At 47.4% G+C, this 23,236-nt stretch overlaps 1 protein-coding gene across 1 annotated transcript; it reads right to left on the reverse strand.

Moving 5' to 3' along the window:
• Positions 1-374: 374 nt before the first annotated feature.
• NIPSNAP1 (nipsnap homolog 1) lies at positions 375-17,282 on the reverse strand. Its single transcript, XM_087705607.1, has 10 exons — positions 17,133-17,282; positions 11,442-11,569; positions 10,773-10,818; positions 9,746-9,840; positions 7,831-7,901; positions 7,427-7,567; positions 5,801-5,832; positions 3,830-3,924; positions 2,769-2,852; positions 375-1,413 (listed from the first exon to the last, which is right to left on the reverse strand). The coding sequence occupies exons 1-10, from the start codon at positions 17,210-17,212 to the stop codon at positions 1,349-1,351; spliced, it is 837 nt and encodes a 278-aa protein (XP_087561733.1). The 5' UTR covers positions 17,213-17,282; the 3' UTR covers positions 375-1,348.
• Positions 17,283-23,236: the final 5,954 nt, after the last annotated feature.

Here is a 23,236-nt window from a genome sequence, read left to right on the forward strand (position 1 = left end):
CCTTCCGAGGTGGGTAAAATAAGGACCCAGATTATTGGGGGCAAGAGGCTGACTCTGTAAACCGCTTAGACAGGGCTGTGAAGCGGTGTATAATGCTAAGTGCTATTGCTAGTGTAGGCCGACTCTGCCCCATAGGCAGGTGTTCGATCCTGACCGGCTCAAGGTTGACTCAGCCTTCTGTCCTTCCGAGGTGGGTAAAATGAGGACCCAGATTGTTGGGGGCAAGAGGCTGACTCTATACACCGCTTAGGGAGGGCTGAAAAAGCACTATAAAGCGGTATATAAGTACGTACTATTACTATTGCTTACAGTGCACCCAGATCAGTAGGTCAAATATTTAATTTACGTGTGCAATAAGACAGGTCACACGGGCCTTGAAAAGCAGACATTTTTATTATTATTATTATTGCTCCATTCTCTTTATTACATGGCTCCATCTCACACACATGCTAAGAGCATCTGCAGCCACAGCAGGCCCACATCCATGCTCCCAAATGTCAAAATGCGCGTCCTTCTTAAAAGAGGCTAGCTGGCTGGGGAAAGGCTCACCTTCCCCCTCCAGGAAAGAGGACGGATGCTAGCCAAGAGAATCCGGTGCCCAATTTTTTTAAAAAAAGTCTCCGCCCCTTCACCGCGGACACCAATCTGCTAAGGTGTCAAATAGCCATTGATCAAATATTGGGATCTTCCTCTTCCTCGGAAGAACAAGCTTAAGCGTTCCCCCATCCGCCTGGGAATTAACAGGTTGGGAGGAAGGAAAAATAGAATGGAATGATTACCAAAAAAAGGACAGAATCTCTCTAGATACATTTTTTTTCTCAACTTAGGGCAGTGGTCCCCGGTTTTTGTGACTCTGTGGGAGTCACAGCTGGGGAGCGAGAGGGGAACTGGGCCACGCGAGTGGTGGGCTGGCATGCCCGCGCATACACCGGCAGCTCAGCTGCGTATGCATGCACACCAGCCCGGCGGGCAGGCGAGTTAAGCTGTGTGCGCGCCGGTTGGTGGCCCAGTTGCAAATCGGCAGTGGAGATCCCTGACGCTTTAAGATGTGAGGACTTTGACTCCCAGAATTCCCCAGCAGGGCCACACCGACTTCAGGTATTGTGGGAGTTGAAGTCCCAACATTCTTATGAGCTTTCTGGCTGGGGAATTCTGGGAGACGAAGTCCGTATAAGCGCCGTAGGTGGAGCAAACGCAAGCAAAGCAGAAAAAGTTAGAAAATCGGGATGTAACGAAGATTATTAGAGGGGAAAAGGGCCGGGGAGGAAATGTAACATAGTTTCTTCTCTCTTCTTCTCCTTCTTTTCCTGGGTGACGGTTGAGCCCCGCGCTTCCCTGGGAAGGCGGGTCACTGCAACGGGGAAATCTTCAAGGGGATCATGATTCGGGACTCCATGCTCCGCACGAGAGGAACTGCAAACACAGAAGGACGTTCAAAGCGTCACAGAGTGAGACAGTCTCTTGGGATGTTATGACTCGTTCTCCTCCTCTGCATCCAACTTGAGATACGCTTGGCCAACAGGAAATGCCCTGGCAGGGAGCATTGGAAATCTTCCTTCCTTCCTTTCATATTTTTCTTCTCTCCTTCCTCCCTCCCTCTTCCCTTCCTTTTCTCCAACCTATTCCTCTTATCTTCCTTCCTTCTTCGTCTTTTTTCTTTCTTTCCTTCATCTTTTTTCTTCTCTCCTTCCTTCCTTCCTTCATCATCTTCTTCTCTCCTTCCTCCCGCCCTCCCTTCCCTCCCTCTTCCCTTTCTTTTCTCCAACCTATCCCTCTTTCCTTCCTTTCTTCCTCCCTCCTTCCCTCATTTTTTCTTCTCTCCTTCCTCCCTCCCTTCTCATCTTTTTTCCTTCCTTCCTTCCCTTCCTTCCTCACCTTTTTTCTTTTCTTCCTCCCTCCCTCTCTTCCTTCTCATCTTTTTCCCTTCTCTCCTTCTTCCCTCCCTCTTGTCATCTTCTTCTCTCCTTCCTCCCCCTCCCTTCCCTCCCTCTTCCCTTCCTTTTCTCCAACCTATTCCTCTTTCCTTCCTTTCTTCCTCCCTCCTTCCCTCATTTTTCTTCTCTCCTCCCTCCCTCATCTTTTTTCCTTCCTTCCCTTCCTTCCTCACTTTTTTTCTTTTCTTCCTCCCTCCCCGTTCCTTCTCATCTTTTTCCCTTCTCTCCTTCTTCCCTCCCTCTTGCCATCTTCTTTTCTCCTTCCTCCCCCTCCCTTCCCTCCCCCTTCCCTTCCTTTTCTCCAACCTATCCCTCTTTCCTTCCTTTCTTCCTCCCTCCTTCCCTCATTTTTCTTCTCTCCTTCCTCCCTCCCTTCTCATCTTTTTTCCTTCCTTCCTTCCCTTCCTTCCTCACCTTTTTTCTTTTCTTCCTCCCTCCCCGTTCCTTCTCATCTTTTCCCCTTCTCTCCTTCTTCCCTCCCTCTTGCCATCTTCTTCTCTCCTTCCTCCCCCTCCCTTCCCTCCCTCTTCCCTTCCTTTTCTCCAACCTATCGCTCTTTCCTTCCTTTCGTCCTCCCTCCTTCTCTCATCTTCTTCTCTCCTTCCTCCCCCTTCCCTCCCATCTTCCCTCCCTTCCCTCTTCAGCAGGCAGGTTAAGTGGCTGCAGCTGATGGGGAAGGCAGCAAGGGATTGCAAGATTGGCTGGGAAACTGTCACAGAACACTGAAAATGAAGGCCAGGTGATTGCAGCATCAGCCCAGCAGTGGTCAAGAGCATGGAAGCAGCCACAACCTTGTATAGGATGTCTAGCAGACCCTCCTCAAATTGTCCTGACCTGTGTAGTAAACGTTTTCATCCCATCCTCGCTTCCTCCAGGCAGCGTTCCGTGTCTCCTCTCGAGATTGCAGGTCCTTGTAGGCTGCAAAGCGACAAAAAAACATCATCTGGCAAAGCCCCCCCCCCCCAAAAAAACCCCTGAGGAATCCAAGTGGAGGAAGGCTCAGTCAAATCCTCAGCCTAGATAAATAAAACATGGAACGTCCCCCAAATAAAAGCAGAATAAAAAATAATAATAATTAATAAAATAAAACAAAATAAAACAAAATAATAAAATAAAAATAAATAAAAAATAAAATAAAATAATAAAACAAAACAAAATAAAAATAATTAATAAATAAAATAATAATAAAATAAAAAATAAAATAAAAAACAAAACAATAATAAAATAAAATAAAAAATAAAATAAAATAATAAAAAATAAAATAAAGCAAAATTAATTAAAATAACAAAATAAAACAAAATAATAAACCAGCAAAAATAATTAATAAAATAAAATAATAAAACAAAACAAAATAAAAAATAAAATAAAAAATAAAATTATATAATAAAATAATATGATGAAATAATAATAAAATAAAATAAAATAAAACAAAATAATTAATAATAAAATAATATAAATAAAAACAAAACAAAATAAAAATAATTAATAAAATAAAATAATAAATAAAATAATAAAATAATAAAATAGAATAATAAAACAAAACAAAACAAAACAATTAATAAAATAATATAAATAAAAACAAAACAAAATAATAAAACAAAACAAAATAAAAATAATTAATAAAACAAAATAATAAAACAAAACAAAATAAAAATAATTAATAAAACAAAATAATAAAATAAAAAATAAAATAATAAAATAAAAAACAAAACAAAACAATAATAAAATAAAATAAAATGTTGCCTTATGTGACAGTCGGACGGACTCAAACATCTTGTTACGACAGCTTTGCTGGCTGGGGAATTCTGGGAGTTGAAGTCCGCCAGGCTTAAAGTGGCCAAGGTTGATGGCGACCCCTGCTGTTCTACAGGGCAACGGGTTTCAAGATTACCTACCCCACAAATGATGTACGATGTACAACTCTCCGATTTGGGAGAAGAAGCCGCCCACCGCTTCCTGGTTATCTTGACGATGTTTAATTGCCCGAGCCCTGCACCGACAGAGAGAAAGAGAGATGAAGAATCACGGGCGCTAATCATTACTACTGCCTGTTCTCCCAAGGTTGAGGCACAGCTGAGAAGCAAACAGCTTTTTATACCCCACTGGTATATAAACAGAGAGCAAACCCCTCTCCCTTCTAGCATTGATGACATCACCTAGTAGAGTAATGAAATGTCTGCAAGAAACCCACCAAGCTCAGAGAGCACCAAGGACCCCGTAGTCTTTCTCCTTCTCCTCCCTTTCTTCTTCTCCTCCATTCTGCAAATCTCACTCCCTTCTAGCACTGAAGAAGTTACCTAGTTGGGCGTGAAATGCCTGCAACAAAACCACCAAGCTAAGGGGGCACCCAGGATCCCAAACAGCCCTTGATACCAGAGTTGACAATTACAGATTATCACCCAGCCAGCTTTCCTGCTTAAGGCGGGGCTAGAACTCACACTCTCCTGGTTTGTAATCTGGTTGTCAACTCGCAAAGCATCCTTGGCCTGCTCTCGAGTTGCCATAGGTAAGGGAGATGGGAAAATGGTGAAGCAGCCAAAAACAAAAGCACATTCCAGACATCCCTCTCTCAAGACTGTCTCCCAGGGTTACCCACAGCGGCCGGAGGGGAGTGATCTCTACCACCCACGAAATTGTTCCATTGGCGAATGTGACTGATGACATTCCCTGGGGGCAAGGGGGGGGGGAAACAGGTTCAAGTCTGGGTCGTCAATTACGTGGGGTCAGAGCTGGCTTCACTTGGGACGCTGCTAATAACTGGATTTCTTTTGAAGCTCGGCCCGAGGCCCATGTTTTAATTAGGGCATCCGTTGGAATTCTGACACTGGTGCCTTAACTATTAGACAAAACTGCCTCTCCTTTTATCAGAAAATATCAAAATTTCGGGACCTGTTCTCCAAACCAAGCAAGCCTTTATGTTGTGGCCCATCAGGAGCCATTAGAGCTGCCACCAGACTCCGACAGCGAGGGGCCCTATGAGTCGGCTCTGGAGGATGTGGAGGACCCTGGACAGGGTTCCGACTCCGAGCAGGGCGCAGAGAGGCTGGTTGGCCACCAGGAGGCGCCTGAGCCTTGGACCAGTGGGGAGGAGACAAGGGAGAGTGATCCAGAAGCCAGCAGTGAGTTGTTCCTGGATGCACGCCATCGAAGAGCTACTAGGTGTCAGGAACAATTATGCAATTACAGGAGGTAATTGAGCTCAGCTGGTGGTCATTAGGCTCCTCTCCAGACTATAAAAAAGACTACTTGTGCACACGCCCCTCTTGCAGAAGTCAACGCAGGATCGAATGTCGGAGAACATTGTTATGAGCTTGGCAGGCTGGATTGCTGCCAAGCCTTTTCTGTGTTTATTGCTGCCCAAGGTTGTCTGTGCCAGTTTGCTGCCAAGGACCCGTCTGTCTGTTAATTAAATGCCGTAACCTATCTTTGGCTCGGAGTGTGCTTTGGTGTGGAACGAGGGGGGTCCGAACACCTTTATATGCCCACAGTCCTGAAACCATCAACGTGGTTTTCCCTGCTGGAAAAAAAACCCTACAGTCCGTTTACATTTTTGGTGCTGCGATAACATTTTTGGAATTAAAAGAAAATTGAGAACAGGCTCCTTCAGCCTAGTTTGGGTTTCTGGTTATTATAGTTTCAAAACATCCAGGGAAGGACACAAGGCAACCAGCAAAATAGGACTTTCCCTTATGGCATGAACTTAATAAGCTATTCGTTATGTTTTGCTCTGTGCGAGCTGCGAGTTGCACATTTTTTTACTTCCCCCACCCCCCCCCTCTCTCTCGGGGAATCCGTTCATTTGTCTCTCTTTCGTGCTGGCTTTTTGGGGGAAATTGGGACTTGAAAAATGTCTGCTTTCCACTTACCAGTTGTTCCCCCATTCAATCATGGTCCCGGGCTGAAAGTCAAAAAGAGAAAGACAAAATGGTAGAAATGGTTTCAAAGATGGATGGCGCCCAGCGGTGGGACTCAAATAATTTACCAACCAGTTCTCTGCCCTAATGACCAGCTGGGTAGGCGGGGCTCGGTGGTCATGTGATCATGTGGGCGTGGCCAAGTCAATGTCACTCAGGTCGATGGGCACTTCGCTTTAGTTGTTATAATGGTAATAAGGGTTAATCGGAGAGGCAGTTTCTGTAAGCAGGGCGATAAAGATGAGGCTAGAAACAAGACCAGAATGTTTCCTTCCTGCCTTCCTTACAGGATTAGCCCTGTAAAGTGGGGGAAAACAAAATATTTCTTCCAACAACTGGTTCTCCGAACTGCTTAGAAAGTTACCAACCGGTTCTCTCGAATAGGTGCGAACCGGCTGAATCCCACCACTGGATGGCACCAAATTGGAAAATCTTTACAGGTGGATCTGGACATCAATTAACGATAATGCTATCACTCCTTCGTTACTTTATAAATAACTCAAGGCAGGGAACATATGGAATATGCCTTCCTCTTCCTATTTGTTGCCCACCGCGACAATCCTGTGAGGTGGGCTGAGCTAAAAAGAGAGGGACTGGCACCCAGTCTGTTTTTATGCCTAAGGCAAGATTAGAACTCGCAGCCTGCTGCTGTTGGTCCAAGAACACGCAGCTGGTTTTGGTGCATAAGGCAGGACTAGACCTCTGGGTGATTGGCCCAAGGTCACCCAGCTGGCTTTCAGGGCTAAGGTGGGACTAGAACTCACTGTCGCCTGGTGATTGGCCCCAAGGTCTTCCAGTTGGCTTTCATGGCTAAGGCGGGACTAGAACTCACTGTCGCCTGGTGATTGTCCCAAGGTCTCCCAGTTGGCTTTCACGGCTAAGGCGGGACTATAACTCACTGTCGCCTGATGATTGGTCCCAAGTCACCCAGCCGTCTTTCACAGCTAAGGAGCTACTAGAACTCACTGTCGCCTGGTGATTGGTCCCAAGTCACCCAGCTGGCTTTCAGGGCTAAGGCGGGACTAGAACTCACTGTCGCCTGGTGATTGGCCCCAAGTCACCCAGCTGGCTTTCTCGGCTAAGGTGGGACTAGAACTCACTGTCACCTGGTGATTGGCCCAAGGTCTCCCAGCTGGCTTTTCACAGCTAAGGCGGGACTAGAACTCACTGCCTCCTAGTGATTGGCCCAAAGTCATGTTTATCTTGGGCCTCCATTTCTCAACTGGGAACCCCCCCCCCTGAAATGGAGGAGGGGGTGCAAAGCAGATGGCCCCATTGGGGGGGGGTAATCTGGAAATGGGAAAGATATTACCTATTACAGTCTTTCTCAACTTTGGCCACTCGAAGTTAGTTGGACTTCAACTCCCAGAATTCCCCAGCCTTGAGGCAAGGGGAATTCTGGGAGTTGGAAGTCCACTTATCTTCCGGTTGAGAATCGCGGACTTATTGGAGTCCCTGCGGTTAGAAGCTGAGTTATGGGAAGAGTTTTTCAACCGCTAAATAAGAAGGGAAAATGGGATTATTTTCATTGGGTGTCATCGGGGAGGGTCTTACAGATACCTTCCAAAGAGATCTCACCTTCAACTTGTACGTTCGCAGCTCGTAGATGTTGGGGCCGGCGCGGGGCAGGGGTTCATTCCAAAAACTGAATTCCAGGAGCAGCTGATTCCTTCGGGAATGGAGCATCTGGCTCCTTTCTTTGCGGAATCGTAAATATTCCTGCCGGAACAGAAGGAGCGAAGAGTCGGAGGGCAGAAAGGAGACAGCCGAATGGCTCTCGTTTTGTTTTTTTTCCTCGATACTTATTTATACTTATTTGAACTGCTGGAATCTCCTGATCCCCCCCCCCCCCAAGGACTTGATACATATAATTTTAGCAAATAAATAAATAACAGATGCTCAAACAGCACGGCAACCTGCTGCAGCAGCCAAGGCCGGGTGGATGGGTGGGTGGGTGGGTGATGGGGTGTCACCCCAAATACCTGATTCTCCCTCAGCTTGTTCATGGATTCCATGAGGGCGGAGTAGCCACCGATGAACCTCCAGATGTGAACTGCGAAGAGACAAAAGATTCTGAGTCGTATAGAACCCCAAAGAGAAGGAGTCGATAGAAAATGTAAGCGAGCCTTAGGCTAGGGCGTCCTCGGCTTACAGAGGTTCGCTTAATGACCATTTGAAGTTACAACGGCGCTGAAAAGAGTGACTTTATGATTGTTGGTCACGGTGAAAATTCGGTGAAGGTCAATAGATCAGTGTTTCCCAAACTTGGCAACTTTAAGACTTGTGGACTTCAACTCCCAGAATACTCTAGCTAGCTCTTCTGGCTAGAGAACTCTGGGAGTTGAAGTCCACAAGTCTTAAAGTTGCCAAGTTTGGGAAACACTGCAATAGATAATCAGTAAGAAAATCAATAGAGAAATCATAGAAAAATCATTGAAAAATCAATAGAAAAATCAATAGAAAATGAGTAGGAAAATCAATAGAAAATGAGTAGGAAAATCAATAGAAAATCACTGGAAAATCAGTAGTAAAATCAATAGCAATAGAAAAATCAGTAGAAAAATCCTAGAAAAATCAATAGAAAAACCAGTAGAAAAATCCTAGAAAAATCAGTAGAAAAGTCATTGAAAAATCAATAGAAAATCAGTAGAAAAATCAGTAGAAAAATCAGTAGAAAAATCATTGGAAAATCAATAGAAATATCAACAGAAAAATCAGTAGAAAAATCATAGAAAAATCAGTAGAAAAATCATTGGAAAATCAATAGAAATATCAACAGAAAAATCAACAGAAAAATCAGTAGAAAAATCATAGAAAAATCAATAGAAAATGAGTAGAAAAATCAATAGAAAAATCATAGAAAAAGCAATAGAAAACCAGTAGAAAAATCACTGGAAAATCAGTAGTAAAATCAATAGAAATAGCAATAGAAAAACCAGTAGAAAAATCCTAGAAAAATCAATAGAAAAACCATACAAAAATCAATAGAAAAACCAGTAGAAAAATCCTAGAAAAATCAATAGATATATCAATAGAAAATCAGTAGAAAAATCATAGAAAAATCAGTAGAAAAGTCATTGAAAAATCAATAGAAAATCAGTAGAAAAATCAATAGAAAAATCAGTAGAAAAACCATTTGAAAATCAGGAGGAAAATCAATAGAATTATCAACAGAAAAATCAGTAGAAAAACCATAGAAAAATCAATAGAAAAACCATAGAAAAATCAATAGAAAAATCCTAGAAAAATCAATAGAAAAACCATAGAAAACTCAATAGAAAAATCAGTAGAAAATCAGTAGAAAAGTCATTGAAAAATCAATAGAAAATCAATAGAAAAATCAGTAGAAAATCAGTAGAAAAGTCATTGAAAAATCAGTAGGAAAATCAATGGAAAATCAGTAGAAAACACTACAGTCCTTGACTTATGACCATAAGAGGGATTGGAAATCCTGTTGTTAAGTGACATGGTGAGGCATCTGGTGGCCGTACCCCATGTTACAACCTTTGCTTCTGCTGTCGTCGTTAAGCCAACCACCACGGTCATTAAACAACCCATCACATCACTGTGACTGGCCATCTTCTCTATCGGCCGATTTTGTTCGTGGGAACCTGGCTGGGGAAGCCGTAAATGGCGACCGGGGACACACACACACACACACACACACAGCCACTGTTGTAAACATGGGACGGTTGCCGTGTGCTTGGAGGGCAACCCCGTGCCCACGGGGATGCTTGACGCAGTTGTAAGTGTGAGGACCGGCCCTAAATCACCTTTTGCAGCACCGTTCGTAACCTTGAACGCTCACGAAACGCGTGGCCGTTATGTGAGGACTGCGTCCCGTACAGTAGTGGCCCCTCACGCAGCTCAAGTCCCCTGCCGGCCCCACCTTCTCACCTGCCTGGTCCTGGTCGCCGTACCAAGTATTCCAGTTGCCAACCAGCTCGCACGGATACCCGGTGTCTGAATGCAGCTTGGGGAGCACTTCTTCCCTGCAGAGCAAGGCCCGAAATTAACAGAAGGGCAGAAAGCAAATCGTTTTGTCAAATAAAGGTGAATTTCAGGATTGCGATGCTGCTAAAAGCTGCCTCTTTCCTCTCCTCACTTTGCACCTCACAAACAGCGAAGGATGCATTTGTTGGTCCGAAGGCAACTGAGTCAATCGAATGCAATTATTTTAATCCAAAATATTTCCCTTGGGCCAACAAACACACCCTTGGCTGTTATTCTTGGCTGCTCGGAAATAAACACAAGATCAAGAACACTGTAGACTAATATACCGCTTCACGGCGCTTTTGCATCCCTCTCTAAGAGGTTGACAGAGTCGGCCTCTTGCCCCCGGCAATTTGAGTCTCCTCGTTTTACCGACCTTGGAAGGACGGACGGCTGAGTCAACCTAGTGCTGGTAGGGTCGAACTGCTAGCAGTGGGCAGAGTCAGCCTGCAATTCTGCCTCCTAAGCACTGCGTCTTCATTTATCAAACAAGAAGCTCAAAGGGGACGCGGTGGCTCAGTGGCTAAAGACGCTGAGCTTGTCGATCAGAAATTTCGGCAGTTCGAATCCCTAGCGCCGCCTAACGGAGTGAGCTCCCGTGACTCGTCCCAGCTTCTGCCAACTGAGCAGTTTGAAAGAACGTTAAAAAAATGCAAGTAGAAAAATAGGAGCCACCTCTGGTGGGAAGGGAACAGCGTTCCGTGTGCCTTCAGGGGCGTTGAGTCATGCCGGCCACATGACCACGGAGACGTCTTCGGACAGCGCTGGCTCTTCGGCTTTGAAACGGAGATGAGCAGCGCCCCCTAGAGTCGGGAAGGACTAGCACGTATGCGCAAGGGGAACCTTTACCTTTTATAGCTCAATATTGTGGGCCCATTAAAAGAAAATACATTTTGGTTACTAAACCAGGAAAAAAACAAGAAATCCTTACGCAAGTTTATTGTAGGCATCCAAGCATTCGGGTTTGACGTTGTGGACTGGAAACAAAAGAAAAAGTGGTAGAATAATCATAGTCAAATAAAAATGGAGGTATGATGATGGTAATATAATAAATATCCGAGTTAAGATATTAGAGTTAATATGAACTATATTTGATGACGGTGGAAGAGATGCACAAAAGCCTTTTGTAACCAACTGATACACTTTCTACAGTATGTAAAGAAGGAGGATTTGTATGTTTTGAAAAATAAAAATATATTTTAGAAAGAAAGAAAGAAAGAAAGAAAGAAAGAAAGAAAGAAAGAAAGAAAGAAAGAAAGAAAGAGCAGTTGAAAGAAAGCAGGAGGGAAGGGCCGAAAGAAACAGACTGGAAGTGAATCACAACAAATTAACTGGCGTGATAAATTGGCGAGGCGGATAATGTACTTAATAAATCATGACGTAATGCTTGAGACCCTCAACATTACAGCTTATTATGTGGCCTTCAATTCCCAGAATTCCCCAGCCAGCATTGAATTCTGGGAGTTGAAGTCCAAACAACTTGGAATGGCCCCAGCGGAGAAAAATCCATGGAATTCGGATTCGGTTGTGCGGTTGAAGCTGCTCCAGGAAAGAAAAGAAAGGAAAAAAAAATCTAGTAATCGGGGCAGGAGGGACTCACATTGGATCTTGTAGAGGTGGTTGGTCTCTTTCTTGGAGAGCAGGTTGGAATGAGCGTCTTTTCGGGGATCCACCTTGTGAACGAAGAGCGAGCGGAACCAGCTGCTTTCGCTGTCTTTGGAATAACCCCTGGGAGTAAAAAAGTCGAGACGTTTTTATTTTGATGGGTGGATTCTAAATTCAAGGTGTTCCAGAGAGCCTGCAGCCAACTCCTGATCCCGACAAAAAACCCTTTGATTAATTGGCTGTGAATTCTGCTCATTCACATCCAGCAAAACCTTTCAAGGGAGGATTTACGGTCACAGACCTCATCTGGCTTGGAGAGCTGCCAGGCCGAACTCTGCAGAACTTAGCAAGAAGTCTTGGAGAGTCATGAACCAATGAAGCGAACTAATGTCTCCTGCAAACTCCACTCCCCTTTCGCTCCTCTTTTATTCCTCTGGGAGGGGCCATTCACCGTCCACCTGTGGCCTTACTCCCAAGTCGACCCCTGCCATTTAGCTCTTCCCTTCGTCTGGCAACTTTACACATGCGCACACAGGGAACAGGCTCCAGCTGATGTCTGACTCTGAAGGCAGCTGATAACTGGCATATTCCCTGGCCCCCTCTCTGCCTCCAACACAGAGCCCTCCTCAGAGCCTTCTCCAGGCTCCAGGACTGGCCCAGGTTCCTCCCCAACCCTCCTCTGCCAGCTCTTCTGGCTGCTGGCAGGCCACGACACAAGGCTGCCCAATTTGACCGCTGAGCGATTCTGTTAGGGCAGAAGGCGAAACGGATGGTTTTCTGCCAAGGGATGTCGATCCCCTTGCAAACAACTACAGGTTTACAAAGCCTTTGTGCGGCTACCCTTGGAACATTGCATCTGGTTTTGGTCACCTTGATGTAAAAAAAGACGTGGAGACTCTAGAAAGAGTGCAGAGAAGAGCAACAAAGAGGATGAGGGGACTGGAGGCTAAAAGATATGAAGAACGGTTGCAGGAACTGGGTGTGTCTAGTTTAATGAAAAGAAGGACTAGGGGAGATATGATAGGAGTCTTCCAATATCTCAGGGGCTGCCCCAAAGAAGAGGGAGTCAAGCTATTCTCCAAAGCACCTTCAGGCAGGACAAGAAGCAATGGGTGGAAACTAATCAAGGAGAGAAGCAACTTAGAACTCAGGAGAAATTTCCTGACAGTTAGAGCAATTAATCAGTGGAACAAAGTTGCCTCCAGAAGTTGTGAATGCCCCAACACTGGAGGTTTTTCAGAAGAGATTGGAAAACCAATTGTCTGAAATGATAAAGAGTCTCCTGCTTGAACGGGGGGGGGGGGGGGACTAGAAGACCTCCAAGGTCCCTTCCAGCTCAGCTATTCTGTTGTGTTCTATTCTTTTTGTATATTCTTACTCTTATTCTTATTCTATTTTTCTATTCTAACTTATTCTATTCTATCCTATCCAATCCTAATTCTTATTCTAATTTATTCTATTCCATTCTATCCTATTATCTATTCTATTTTATTTATTTTCTATATTCCTCTTCTCTTCTATCCTATCCTAATTCTATTCTAATTTATTCTATTCTATTCCATTCTATTCTATTCTATTCATTTTCTATATTCCTCTTCTCTTCCCTTCTTCTCTCTTCTTATTCTATTCTATTCCTACTCTATTCTATCCTATACTAAATATTCTAATTCTATTCTAATTTATTCTATTCTAATTTATTCTATTCTAATCCTATTATTCTATTATTTTACTCTATTTTATTCATTTTCTATATTCCTATTCTCTTCTATACTATCTAATTCTATTCTATATTCTATTCCATTCTATCCTATATTTCTATTCTATTTTATTCATTTTCTATATTCCTCTTCTCTTCTCTCTTATCCTAATTCTATTCTAATTTATTCCATTCTATTATTCTATTCATTTTCTATATTCCTCTTCTCCTCTTCTCTACTCTACCTTACTCTTATTCTCCGTAGTCCTACCGTAATAAGAAATAAACTTTCTTGACAGCCAAATGCAATCAAACCCTTTCCTATTAGCTCTCCTTAGATAAAACACGCTGGCTAAAAAAATCACGACCAAGATATCCTTCCAGAGAAGTGGTCCAATGTTTACCAATCAACTTTTACTAATAATATCCCCCCCCCTGTTTTATTTGACCAAGAACTTTGCTCCCATCCTGGTCACTCATTAACTTCAGAAAATACCTGGAACACAATCTTTTCAACAGGGCTAATCTGAGATCCTCTCCTTATCGTTCAAGAGTTCATTTCTGATTTAGTTCCCCCCCCCCCGCTTCCATGGTATTTTTCTTACTGGGTTCAATAATAACACCCATCACCCACAGCCAGGCTACCCCCAACCAAGCTGCCTGGGTGAGTAATGGGAGTTGTAGTTCAAGCACAGTTGTGCAACCCCCCCCACCCCCACTTTTTTAAAGTTAACTTTTATTTATTGAAGGTTTATTTTTTTTGCAGGCAAAACAAAGAAACTGAAAGTAAAAAGAGAGAAAGTGATCAGGGGATTTAAAAAAGAAAACAAATGAAAGAAAAAAACCCCTAGTAAGTAAAATAAAGTTATAAAGGGGCTTTCAATCTTTTTACAGCAATTAGAAATGCATTTATATCACTCTGAAGACGCACCTGGGCTCCGTTCTTTCCTACACTTTCTAATCACCAAACAAAATAAATCATGTTCAATTTTTTCCCTCTTTTTCAGCAAAAAAAACCCTGCCAGCTTTCCAGTTGCTGACAAATGCATTTTGTTGCCTTTCCCTAATCAAACAAGTCCATTCTGCCATCTCAGGGAATTCTGTTATTTTTCACCAAAACTTTCTTCCATGAAAGAAGGAAAAGAGAGAGAGAGAGAGAGAGAGAGAAAGAAAGGGAGGAAGGAAAGAAGGGAAGAGTGGGATAGGAGAGAGAGAGAGAGAGAGAGGAAGAGAGAGGAAGGAAGGAAGGAAGGAAGGAAGGGAGGGAGGAAGGAAAGAAGGAAGGGTGGGATAGGAGAGAAAGAGAGAGAGAGAGGAAGAGAGAGAGAGGAAGGAAGGAAGGGAGGAAAGAAGGAAGGGTGGGATAGGAGAGAAAGAGAGAGCGAGAGAGCAAGAAAGGAAGAGCATAGCCATAGCCCTTAGACTTATATACCACTTTACAGTGCTTTTACAGCCCTCTCTAAGCGGTTTACAGAATCAGCCTCTTGCCCCCCAACAATCTGGTTCTCGTTTTACGGAAGGATAAAAGGCTGAGTTAACCTTGAGCCAGTCGGTCAGTATTGGAGGCAGAAGTAGCCTGCAATACTGCATTCTAACAGGAAGGAAGGAAGGAAGGAAGGAAGGAAGGAAGGAAGGAAGGAAGGAAGGAAGGAAGGAAGGAAGCATTAGGTACCCCATCTTTTAAATTTATAATGAAAAAAGGGAATAGGATATAATAGGATAGGATAGAATAGGATAGAATAGGAATTAAAATAGAATAGGAAATAAAAGAATAGAATAGGATAGGAATTAAAATAGAATAGGAATTAAAATAGAATAGGAAATAATAGAATAGGATAGGATAGGAATTAAAATAGAATAAGAAATAATAGACTAGAATAGGATAGGATAGGAATTAAAATAGAATAGGAATTAAAAGAATCGGAATTAAAATAGAATAGGAATTGAAATAGAATAGGAAATAATAGACTAGAATAGGATAGGATAGGAATTAAAATAGAATGAGCCAAGGTGGCGCAGTGGTTAAATGCAGCACTGCAGGCTACTGCTAGATCAGCAGTTCAGCGGTTCAAATCTCACCGGCTCAGGGTTGACTCAGCCTTCCATCCTTTCGAGGTGGGTAAAATGAGGACCCAGATTGTTGGGGGCAATATGCTGACTCTCTGTAAACCGCTTAGAGAGGCCTGAAAGGCCTATGAAGCGGTATATAAGTCTACTGCTATATTGCTATGAATAGGAATTAAAAATAGAATAGGAAATAATAGAATAGGATAGGATAGGAATTAAAATAGAATAAGAAAGAACAGAATAGAATAGAATGGAATAGAGAATAGAATAGAATAAAAAAGGAACAGAATAGAATTCTTTATTGGCAAAGTGTGATTGGACACACAAGGAATTTGGTGCAGATGCTCTCAATGTACATAAGGGAATAAAAATACATTCATCAGGAATCAGAAGGTACTACCATACTTAATGATAGTCATCGGGCACAAATAAGCAATCGGGAAACAATATCAATATGATATCGATAAGAAGGGCTTAAATGTCATTCTGGGCATCCCAGGGACAAGACAAGCAGGGTTTCCACTCTGACAGTCTTTTCCCATCAACCCAAAGCATGGCCTCCCCTAGCAGGACCCCCTGAGAGAACTAGGGGGGAATCCTGTGGTCCAAGGGGACCTCAAAGCTCTTCTAGTCCACCCCCTGCCCAGACAGGGAGGCGTTGGGACCATCCCAGCCAAAGAGCTCCCAGCTTTTGCTCCCAGTGCTCCCCTCCCATCTTCATGGGGGGGGGGGGTGCAGGAGGTTATGTAAATCCAGTCTCTTGACACCCCCCCCCCCCAAGAGGTTGGTTTCACATAACCTCGGGAGATCTTGGGGACCACTCCTCCATCTTAGGGAGGGGGGGCAGCTTCCCAGCAAGAAGGGGGAGTGACCCCCCCCCGGGGGGGGGCTTTCTTTGGCTCTTTGCAAGAGTTTGAGAAAGCAAAGAGGGGCTGAGACGGATTAGTTCTCCTCCTGGCCCGGCTCCCCCCCTTCCAGAGGCAGCTGGGGGGTCCCAGTGGGGCGGGGCAAGCGGAGGAGGGGACCCTTGGGGTCGCCCCCCTTCCATGCCCCCAGCCCCGCTGGAGAGAGTCCCCCTCCTCGTCCCCTCCCCTCCTCCCACAGCAGCCCCGAGGCTCTCAGCGCAGGGATCGGGCCCGGAGAGGAGGAGGAAGAAGAAGAAGAGGAAGAGGAGGGAGAGGAAGAGGAGGAGAGGGAGAAGGAGAAAAGGATAAGAGGAGAAAGAGGAGGAGGAAGACCAAAAGGAGGAAGGAAAGGAGAAGGAGAAGAAGACGAAGAACACGTGGGAAAGGAAGAGGAGGAAGACGAGGGGGAGAAAGAGGAGGAGGAGAAAAGTAAGGAAGAAGAACCGAAGGAGAAAAAGAAAGAGGAGGAAGAGGAAGAGGAGGGAGAGGAAGATGAGGAGAGGGAGAAGGAGAAAAGGATAAGAGGAGAAAGGAGGAGGAAGACGAGGGAGAGAAGGAGGAAGACCAAAAGGAGGAAGGAGAGGAGAAGACGAAGAACACGTGGGAAAGGAAGAGGAGGAGGACGAAAGTAAGGAAAAAGAACAGAAGGAGAAAAAGAAAGAGGAGGAAGAGGAAGAAGAGGAGAGGGAGCAGGAGAAGAGGAGGAAGAAGACGAGGGAGAGGAGGGAGGAGGAGAAAGACAAAAAGGAGGGAAGGAGAGGAGAGCAATGTGGGAAAAGAAGAGGAAGAAGAGGAGGGAGAGAAAGAAGAGGAGGAAGGAAGGAGGAAAAGAAAGAGGAGGAGGAGCCAGAGGAAGAGAAAGAGGGGAAGGAAGAAAGGAGAGGAGAAAAACAAAGAGGAGAAAGAGACGGAGGAAGAAGCCGAGGGGGAGAAAGAGGAGGAAGAAAAACAGAAGGAGAAAAAGAAAGAGGAGGAGGAAGAGAGGAGAAGGAGGAGGAGGAAGGCGCGGGGGTCTCACCGGGCTCCGGGCCGAGGGTCTCCCCCGCGCAGCGCCCGTAGCCAGTGCCGGGCAGGGAGGCCGCCCGCCCGCGTCGCCATCTTCGCTCTCCTGCGCCACCTGCCCGGGGCGGACCAAGCGGGGCGGCCGGACAGCAGCCAACCCGGGCGGGCGAGGGAGGCAGGCAGGGAGGCAGGGACGGGCTCTGCGCCGCCCACCCACCCACCCCCTTCCCCTTCCCCGCCCCATCGCGGAGGGCCGGCCTTGCGGCGGATGTTTGCAGCTGGGAGGGAATCTTCTTGCAGACGTTTCGTTGCCCAGCGAGGGAACAGCATCAGGGATAGGAGGGAGTGGGGTTTGCAGGGAGGAGGAAGAGGAGGAGTGTGGGGTCCTTGATGCTCTCTGAGCTTGCATGCGTTTCATGACCCAGCTAGGTAACATCATCAGTGCTAGAAGGGAGTGTGGGTTGCAGGGAGGAGGAGGAGGAGGAGGAGGAAGAAGACTGTGGGGTCCTTGATGCTCTCTGAGCTGGGTGGTTTTCTTGCAAACGTTTCATGACCCAACTAGGTAACATCATCAGTGCTAGAAGGGAGTGGGGTTTGCAGAGAGGAGGAGGAGGAGGAGGAGGAGGAGGAGGAGGAGGAGGAGGAGGAGGAAGACTGCGGGGTCCTTGATGCTCTCTGAGCTTGGTGGTTTTCTTGCAGACGTCTCACGACCCAACTAGGTAACATCATCAGTGCTAGAAGGGAGAGGGATTTGCAGAGAGGAGGAGGAGGAGGAGGAGGAGGAGGAGGAGGAGGAGGAGGAGGAGGAGGAGGAGGAGGAGGACTGCGGGGTCCTTGGTGCTCTCTGAGCTTGGTTGCTTTCATGCAAACGTTTCATGACCCAACTAGGTAACATCATCAGTGCTAGAAGGGAGTGAGGTTTGCAGAGAGAGGAGGAGGAGGAGGAGGAGGAGGAGGAGGAGGAGGAGGAGGAGGAGGAGGAGGAGGAGGAGGAAGACTGCGGGGTCCCTTGGTGCTCTCTGAGCTTGGTAGTTTTCTTGCAGACGTCTCACGACCCAACTAGGTAACATCATCAGTGCTAGAAGGGAGTGAGGTTTGCAGAGAGAGGAGGAGGAGGAGGAGGAGGAGGAGGAGGAGGAGGAGGAGGAGGAGGAGGAGGAGGAGGAGGAGGAGGAAGACTGTGGGGTCCTTGGTGCTCTCTGAGCTTGGTAGTTTTCTTGCAGACGTCTCACGACCCAACTAGGTAACATCATCAGTGCTAGAAGGGAGTGAGGTTTGCAGAGAGAGGAGGAGGAGGAGGAGGAGGAGGAGGAGGAGGAGGAGGAGGAGGAGGAGGAGGAGGAGGAGGAAGACTGCGGGGTCCTTGGTGCTCTCTGAGCTTGGTTGCTTTCTTGCAAACGTTTCATGACCCAACTAGGTAACATCATCAGTGCTAGAAGGGAGTGTGGGTTGCAGGGAGGAGGAGGAGGAGGAGGAGGAGGAGGACTGTGGGGTCCTTGGTGCTCTCTGAGCTTGGTAGTTTTCTTGCAGACGTCTCACGACCCAACTAGGTAACATCATCAGTGCTAGAAGGGAGAGGGATTTGCAGAGAGGAGGAGGAGGAGGAGGAGGAGGAGGAGGAGGAGGAGGAGGAGGAGGAGGAGGAGGAGGAGGAGGAGGAGGAGGAGGAGGAGGAGAAGGACTGTGGGGTCCTTGGTGCTCTCTGAGCTTGGTTATTTTCCTACAGATGTCTCATGACCCAACTAGGTAACATCATCAGTGCTAGAAGGGAGTGAGGTTTGCAGAGAGGAGGGGGAGGAGGAGGAGGAGGAGGAGGAAGACTGCAGGGTCCTTGATGCTCTCTGAGCTTGGTGGTTTTCTTGCAAACGTTTCATGACCCAGCTAGGTAACATCATCAGTGCTAGAAGGGAGAGGGGTTTGCAGAGAGGAGGGGGAGGAGGAGGAGGAGGAGGAGGAGGAGGAGGAGGAGGAGGAGGAGGAGGAGGAGGAGGAGGAGGAAGACTGCGGGGTCCTTGGTGCTCTCTGAGCTTGGTTGCTTTCTTGCAAACGTTTCATGACCCAACTAGGTAACATCATCAGTGCTAGAAGGGAGTGAGGTTTGCAGAGAGGAGGGGGAGGAGGAGGAGGAGGAGGAGGAGGAGGAGGAGGAGGAGGAGGAAGACTGCGGGGTCCTTGATGCTCTCTGAGCTTGGTGGTTTTCTTGCAAACGTTTCATGACCCAGCTAGGTAACATCATCAGTGCTAGAAGGGAGTGTGGGTTGCAGGGAGGAGGAGGAGGAGGAGGAGGAGGAGGAGGAGGAAGAAGAAGAAGAAGAAGACTGTGGGGTCCTTGATGCTCTCTGAGTTTGGTTGCTTTCTTCCAAACGTTTCATGACCCAACTAGGTAACATCCTCAGTGCTAGAAGGGAGTGAGGTTTGCAGAGAGAGGAGGAGGAGGAGGAGGAGGAGGAGGAGGAGGAGGAGGAGAGGAGGAGGAGGAGGAGGAGGAGGAGGAGGAGGAGGAAGACTGTGGGGTCCTTGATGCTCTCTGAGCTTGGTTGCTTTCTTGCAAACGTTTCATGACCCAACTAGGTAACATCATCAGTGCTAGAAGGGAGTGAGGTTTGCAGAGAGAGGAGGAGGAGGAGGAGGAGGAGGAGGAGGAGGAGGAGGAGGAGGAGGAGGAGGAGGAGGAGGAGGAAGACTGCGGGGTCCTTGGTGCTCTCTGAGCTTGGTTGCTTTCTTGCAAACGTTTCATGACCCAACTAGGTAACATCATCAGTGCTAGAAGGGAGTGAGGTTTGCAGAGAGGAGGGGGAGGAGGAGGAGGAGGAGGAGGAGGAGGAGGAGGAGGAGGAGGAAGACTGCGGGGTCCTTGATGCTCTCTGAGCTTGGTGGTTTTCTTGCAAACGTTTCATGACCCAGCTAGGTAACATCATCAGTGCTAGAAGGGAGTGTGGGTTGCAGGGAGGAGGAGGAGGAGGAGGAGGAGGAGGAGGAAGAAGAAGAAGAAGAAGACTGTGGGGTCCTTGCTGCTCTCTGAGCTTGGTAGTTTTCTTGCAGACGTCTCACGACCCAACTAGGTAACATCATCAGTGCTAGAAGGGAGAGGGATTTGCAGAGAGGAGGAGGAGGAGGAGGAGGAGGAGGAGGAGGAGGAGGAGGAGGAGGAGGAGGAGGAGGAGGACTGTGGGGTCCTTGGTGCTCTCTGAGCTTGGTAGTTTTCTTGCAGACGTCTCACGACCCAACTAGGTAACATCATCAGTGCTAGAAGGGAGAGGGATTTGCAGAGAGGAGGAGGAGGAGGAGGCGGAGGCGGCGGAGGAGGAGGAGGAGGAGGAGGAGGAGGAGGAGGAGGAGGAGGAGGAGGAGGAGGAGGAGGAGGAGGAGAAGGACTGTGGGGTCCTTGGTGCTCTCTGAGCTTGGTTATTTTCCTACAGATGTCTCATGACCCAACTAGGTAACATCATCAGTGCTAGAAGGGAGAGGGGTTTGCAGAGAGGAGGGGGAGGAGGAGGAGGAGGAGGAGGAGGAGGAGGAGGAGGAAGACTGCGGGGTCCTTGATGCTCTCTGAGCTTGGTTGCTTTCTTGCAAACGTTTCATGACCCAGCTAGGTAACATCCTCAGTGCTAGAAGGGAGTGAGGTTTGCAGAGAGAGGAGGAGGAGGAGGAGGAGGAGGAGGAGGAGGAAGACTGTGGGGTCCTTGATGCTCTCTGAGCTTGGTTGCTTTCTTGCAAACGTTTCATGACCCAACTAGGTAACATCATCAGTGCTAGAAGGGAGTGAGGTTTGCAGAGAGGAGGGGGAGGAGGAGGAGGAGGAGGAGGAGGAGGAGGAGGAGGAGGAAGACTGCGGGGTCCTTGATGCTCTCTGAGCTTGGTGGTTTTCTTGCAAACGTTTCATGACCCAGCTAGGTAACATCATCAGTGCTAGAAGGGAGTGTGGGTTGCAGGGAGGAGGAGGAGGAGGAGGAGGAGGAGGAAGAAGAAGAAGAAGAAGACTGTGGGGTCCTTGATGCTCTCTGAGTTTGGTTGCTTTCTTCCAAACGTTTCATGACCCAACTAGGTAACATCCTCAGTGCTAGAAGGGAGTGAGGTTTGCAGAGAGAGGAGGAGGAGGGAGGAGGAGGAGGAGGAGGAAGACTGTGGGGTCCTTGATGCTCTCTGAGCTTGGTTGCTTTTCTTCCAAACGTTTCATGACCCAACTAGGTAACATCCTCAGTGCTAGAAGGGAGTGAGGTTTGCAGAGAGAGGAGGAGGAGGAGGAGGAGGAGGAGGAGGAAGACTGTGGGGTCCTTGATGCTCTCTGAGCTTGGTTGCTTTCTTGCAAACGTTTCATGACCCAACTAGGTAACATCATCAGTGCTAGAAGGGAGAGGGGTTTGCAGAGAGGAGGGGGAGGAGGAGGAGGAGGAGGAGGAGGAGGAGGAGGAGGAGGAGGAGGAGGAGGAGGAGGAGGAGGAAGACTGCGGGGTCCTTGGTGCTCTCTGAGCTTGGTTGCTTTCTTGCAAACGTTTCATGACCCAACTAGGTAACATCATCAGTGCTAGAAGGGAGTGAGGTTTGCAGAGAGGAGGGGGAGGAGGAGGAGGAGGAGGAGGAGGAGGAGGAGGAGGAGGAGGAAGACTGCGGGGGTCCTTGATGCTCTCTGAGCTTGGTGGTTTTCTTGCAAACGTTTCATGACCCAGCTAGGTAACATCATCAGTGCTAGAAGGGAGTGTGGGTTGCAGGGAGGAGGAGGAGGAGGAGGAGGAGGAGGAGGAGGAGGAAGAAGAAGAAGAAGAAGACTGTGGGGTCCTTGATGCTCTCTGAGTTTGGTTGCTTTCTTCCAAACGTTTCATGACCCAACTAGGTAACATCCTCAGTGCTAGAAGGGAGTGAGGTTTGCAGAGAGAGGAGGAGGAGGAGGAGGAGGAGGAGGAGGAGGAGGAGGAGGAGGAGGAGGAGGAGGAGGAGGAAGACTGTGGGGTCCTTGATGCTCTCTGAGCTTGGTTGCTTTCTTGCAAACGTTTCATGACCCAACTAGGTAACATCATCAGTGCTAGAAGGGAGTGAGGTTTGCAGAGAGAGGAGGAGGAGGAGGAGGAGGAGGAGGAGGAGGAGGAGGGAGGAGGAGGAGGAGGAGGAGGAGGAGGAGGAGGAGGAGGAGGAAGACTGCGGGGTCCTTGGTGCTCTCTGAGCTTGGTTGCTTTCTTGCAAACGTTTCATGACCCAACTAGGTAACATCATCAGTGCTAGAAGGGAGTGAGGTTTGCAGAGAGGAGGGGAGGAGGAGGAGGAGGAGGAGGAGGAGGAGGAGGAAGACTGCGGGGTCCTTGATGCTCTCTGAGCTTGGTGGTTTTCTTGCAAACGTTTCATGACCCAGCTAGGTAACATCATCAGTGCTAGAAGGGAGTGTGGGTTGCAGGGAGGAGGAGGAGGAGGAGGAGGAGGAGGAGGAGGAAGAAGAAGAAGAAGAAGACTGTGGGGTCCTTGCTGCTCTCTGAGCTTGGTAGTTTTCTTGCAGACGTCTCACGACCCAACTAGGTAACATCATCAGTGCTAGAAGGGAGAGGGATTTGCAGAGAGGAGGAGGAGGAGGAGGAGGAGGAGGAGGAGGAGGAGGAGGAGGAGGAGGAGGAGGAGGAGGAGGACTGTGGGGTCCTTGGTGCTCTCTGAGCTTGGTAGTTTTCTTGCAGACGTCTCACGACCCAACTAGGTAACATCATCAGTGCTAGAAGGGAGAGGGATTTGCAGAGAGGAGGAGGAGGAGGAGGCGGAGGCGGAGGAGGAGGAGGAGGAGGAGGAGGAGGAGGAGGAGGAGGAGGAGGAGGAGGAGGAGGAGGAGGAGGAGGAGGAGAAGGACTGTGGGGTCCTTGGTGCTCTCTGAGCTTGGTTATTTTCCTACAGATGTCTCATGACCCAACTAGGTAACATCATCAGTGCTAGAAGGGAGAGGGGTTTGCAGAGAGGAGGGGGAGGAGGAGGAGGAGGAGGAGGAGGAGGAGGAGGAAGACTGCGGGGTCCTTGATGCTCTCTGAGCTTGGTTGCTTTCTTGCAAACGTTTCATGACCCAGCTAGGTAACATCCTCAGTGCTAGAAGGGAGTGAGGTTTGCAGAGAGAGGAGGAGGAGGAGGAGGAGGAGGAGGAGGAGGAAGACT

The sequence above is a fragment of the Thamnophis sirtalis genome, unplaced genomic scaffold, assembly GCF_051295495.1.
Source record: "Thamnophis sirtalis isolate CommonGarterSnake01/CBP01778 unplaced genomic scaffold, rThaSir2_p1.2 scaffold_2, whole genome shotgun sequence".
Lineage (NCBI taxonomy): Eukaryota > Metazoa > Chordata > Lepidosauria > Squamata > Natricidae > Thamnophis > Thamnophis sirtalis.

Excerpts from the sequence above, each read along its gene's own strand:
- NIPSNAP1 (XM_087705607.1), bottom strand. The coding sequence starts at position 17,212 with ATGGCGACGCGGGCGGGCGGCCTCCCTGCCCGGCACTGGCTACGGGCG. Across the intron at positions 10,819-11,441 it reads CCACCTCTACAAGATCCAAT|TCCACAACGTCAAACCCGAA; the intron begins GTGAGTCCCTCC and ends TTTTGTTTCCAG. Across the intron at positions 9,841-10,772 it reads GATGCCTACAATAAACTTGC|GGAAGAAGTGCTCCCCAAGC; the intron begins GTAAGGATTTCT and ends CTTGCTCTGCAG.